Below are 3762 nucleotides of genomic sequence, written 5' to 3' on the forward strand. Positions count from 1 at the left end.
AAACGATCGGAGGGAGGGCGAACCAGCGGCAACTTCTGGCGGAGGAATGTCGCGGCGGAGGGTGGGGGGAATCGGCGGAGGAGGCGACGCGGTGAGGAGGAAGAATAAGAAGAGGAAGAAGAAGAAAAAGAAGAGGAACGGCGGAGGCGGAGGGCTCGGCGAAAAGGGATTAGGGAATTTTTTTATTTTATTTATTTATTTATTTTATTTTGGAAATTTTAGGGTTAAAGAGGGATTGAAAGAATGAAAGGCAGTATGACAAGTGGTTTTTAGTCATGGTCTTGACTAAAGACTACCTCTGGAAATTGGAGGGATTAGGCAGTGTTATAGGTGCTATTTAGCCATGATCATGACTAAATGGCACTTTGTGATCTGATTTTTTTTTTATAGCGCCGCGCCTTCGCAAAAAGCCAGTAATTATTTTTCAAAAGACTTGCACAAAATCAAACAAAATTATCAAAAGTATTATTAGCAATTAAGTAATAAAAAATAATTAGAATTAAAGAAAGCATTTAAATGATTTGGGTTGTCTCCCAAAAAGCGCTTTTCTTTATAGTCTTTGAGCTAGACTTCGCTTCGCATCAATTCTGAACATCGAAATCGGCAACGGGTGCCAACTTTATAGGATCAAGTGAGGGTCCCTCGTGGTATAATTTGAAGCGATGTCTATTGGCCACACACTTTTTCTTTGGCTTAGAATTTTGATTCTCCTTATGACATTTTTTTGCTGCCAGCAATGGTTATCCCTTGGGAATCCATCTCCACTTTTCGACAATTTTTTTTCTTTTCTTACTCTCTCCAGCTGGTCTCTTCTCTAACTGTTTTGTCAACACAGTTCTTCGTTTATTCTCATTACCAACTTCAAAAATTTTTTGCACCACAGAATTAATAACATTAATTGCATATAATGATTCAGATTCAACAGGACATTTGACGGGATTAAAAATATTGAAATGAAATTCTTCTCCATCAAACTCCAAGTTGAGTGTGCCCTTTTTAACATCTATCTTTGTTCCTGCAGTGCACATAAAAGGTCTTCCTAACAAAAGAGGTGGTGGATTAGAGCAGGGCGCATCATGCATATCCAGAATATAAAAATCAACAGGAAAAATCAATTCATTCACTTGAACTAATACATCTTCTATCATACCATCGGGATAAGCATGGGTTCGATCAGCAAGTTGAATAATAATTCCGGTTTCTTTTCAAGCCCCTAGATTTAAAGAGTCGTATATTGATCGTGGCATGACATTAATAGCAGCTCCTAAATCTAGCATAGCCTTAGTTATCTCAATTTTTCCAATCCTACAAGGGATAGAAAACATACCTGGATCACCTGTTTTGGGTGGTACCTTTCTTTTGATAACAGCAGAAACGTTTTCACCCGCTATAATATGCTCGTCCCCGCGCAATTTCCTTTTGTTAGTGCACAGTTCTTTCAAAAACTTTGCGTACTTGGGGATTTGGTTGATAGCCTCCAAGAGCGGGGTATTAAGTTCTACCTTATTGAATATTTCCATCATCTCTTTTCGTTTGTTTGCCTTTTGTGGTTTCTTCAACCTGTCAGGAAAATGAGCTGATTTAGTTTCAGTAGAAGGAACAGAGTCAGGAAGTACCTTTTCATGAAGTTCAGCTTCTTTTTCAATCTCCATCTCAATCTGACCCTCATTTTGTTCCTTTGAGATATGAGGTGGACCTTCTAATTCTTTTCCGCTACAAAGGGTTATAGCACTCGTATTCCTTAGATTAGGCCGGGAGGAACATTCAATCATCGTATCACTGCAGAAATTGATGGCGCTGACATTTGCTGGATTTGGCTCAGGCTGAGCAGACCACTTTCCTCTTTCACGTAGCTGTCTCACCTCCTCTGACACTTGATTGATCTGACCTTGTAATTTGTCGACAGTTGACTTCATCTCTTGCTGGAATTGCAGGGTACTGGTAGCCATAGATTTCACCAAGTCTTCCAAAGATGGACTGGAGTTGCTTGTGGGTGCTTGGGGCGGCTGTTTCTCATAGAAACGAGGTTGTTGCATCTGCTGCATAGCTCCAAATGTTTGATGAGCATTACCCTGCTGTGCGTTTCCATAACGCAAGTTCGGATGATCTCTCCAGCCTGGATTGTAGGTGTTGGAGTATGGATTGTACGCTGGAGGTCTATTCATACCGTAGTTTGCAGTGTTCACATCCACTGCACATTCTTCTTGGAGGGTCGGACATGCATCTGTAGAGTGTCCTGCACTCGTGCATATTCCACATGCCTTGACCTGGACACTCGGGTTGGATTTTTCCACGACCATCTTGCGAACAAAGCTCGTCAACTCAGAAAGTTGTTGTTGTATCGATTGGATGGCATGGTCGTTGTTGTTTCCGCTCATATGTCCAGCATCTCTTGAACCAAATTGCTGCATATTTTCAGCCATCCTCGCAATAAGATCCCAAGCTTGTGCTGGCGTCTTATTTACTAAAGCTCCACCACTTGCAGCGTCGATAATGTTCCTATCCATCAACGACAAACCATCATAAAAATATTGAATCAATAATTGAGGGGGAATTTGATGTTGTGGACATTTAATGATAAGCTTATTGAATCGCTCCCAATATTCATGGAGCGTTTCACCTGATTGTTGCTTGATGCCACATATCTCCTTCCTCAGGATCGCAGCTCTGGAAGCTGGAAAGTACTTCTCCAAAAATTTCTTTGTCATGTCGTTCCTGTGTCGATGCTTCCAGGTGGGAGATAATAGAGCCAATCCTTTGCAACATCTTTGAGTGAGAATGGGAAGGCTCTGAGTTTGATCTGTTCGTCAGTAACACCTTGTGGTTTCATGCTGGAGCACGCCACGTCGAACTCTTGCAAGTGTTTATGAGGTTCTTCACCTGCAAGTCCATGAAAAGAAGGCAATAAATGAATTAATCTAGATTTCAGTTCAAAAGCAACATTGTTATTGAGTGTTGGAAAGTTAATGCATAAGGGCTGCTGTGCCAAGTCGGGAGCAGCCAACTCCCTTAAAGTGCGGGTATCCTCAGCCATGACAGTCTCTTGATCACTTTCAGAGTCGCTAGAGCTAGAGACTTTGAGGTGGTTTAAAGATTCTGCCAGCTTCGCAACCTGAGCAGCTTTTCGTTGCTTGGCTTCTTTTCGTACCTTTCGCTCAACCTTCTCGATCTCAAGATTAAATATTAGTTCACCTGTACGAGAAGAATGAGGCATAAACAAGAGGATAAATTAAAATAACACAAAGAGTAAAACAAAGCGCCAATCCCCGGCAACGGCGCCAAAAACTGACCTGTCGCGCGGTCAATAAAAAATTTCACCTACTCCGTGATCCCAATTTAATGTAATATAGGGGAAGGGATCATCTCCACAGGGATTGTATGATTCACTCTTTCGTGTTCTAATGCAGTAAATAAAGGGGGATTTTTCTTTTATTATCTAATTAAAATAAAATAACAAAGCAATTAAATTAAAGGGGAACTGACCATCAAGGGGATGCCTGGCTCAAGGGATGATGCAGTTATGACACTTGTGTTCTATCATTAATTCAATAAAATTAATTCTTATTAAAGTCTCAATAAATTGGTTATAGTTATCAACAAGCTCTGACAACCAATTTTTCCTTACAGTGTAGGTAATTAAGGTACGACCGTTAACTACCCCTAATTAAGCAAATAAACCTAGGTGTGCCCATAAGAATATTGCCTAACCGCATTCCAATCTAGAAAAACCCAATTCAAAACAATTACTACCTAAGAGGAGCA

General features: G+C 40.7%; 1 protein-coding gene and 1 non-coding gene across 2 annotated transcripts; one reads left to right on the forward strand and one right to left on the reverse strand.

Annotated features, from left to right (window-relative positions):
- Positions 1-1205: 1205 nt before the first annotated feature.
- LOC127254387 (uncharacterized) lies at positions 1206-2507 on the reverse strand. Its single transcript, XM_051279479.1, has one exon. It carries the CDS (start codon positions 2505-2507, stop codon positions 1206-1208), a length of 1302 nt encoding a protein of 433 aa, XP_051135436.1.
- Positions 2508-2553: 46 nt separating this feature from the next.
- LOC127255046 (small nucleolar RNA R71) lies at positions 2554-2660 on the forward strand. The gene has a single exon (XR_007839548.1). It is a non-coding gene; the product is annotated as a small nucleolar RNA R71 (small nucleolar RNA).
- The last annotated feature ends 1102 nt before the right edge of the window (positions 2661-3762 follow it).

The sequence above is a fragment of the Andrographis paniculata genome, unplaced genomic scaffold (assembly GCF_009805555.1).
Source record: "Andrographis paniculata isolate CXL003 unplaced genomic scaffold, ASM980555v1 Contig52END, whole genome shotgun sequence".
Taxonomy (NCBI): domain Eukaryota; kingdom Viridiplantae; phylum Streptophyta; class Magnoliopsida; order Lamiales; family Acanthaceae; genus Andrographis; species Andrographis paniculata.

Excerpts from the sequence above, each read along its gene's own strand:
- LOC127254387 (XM_051279479.1), bottom strand. The coding sequence starts at position 2,507 with ATGGATAGGAACATTATCGACGCTGCAAGTGGTGGAGCTTTAGTAAAT.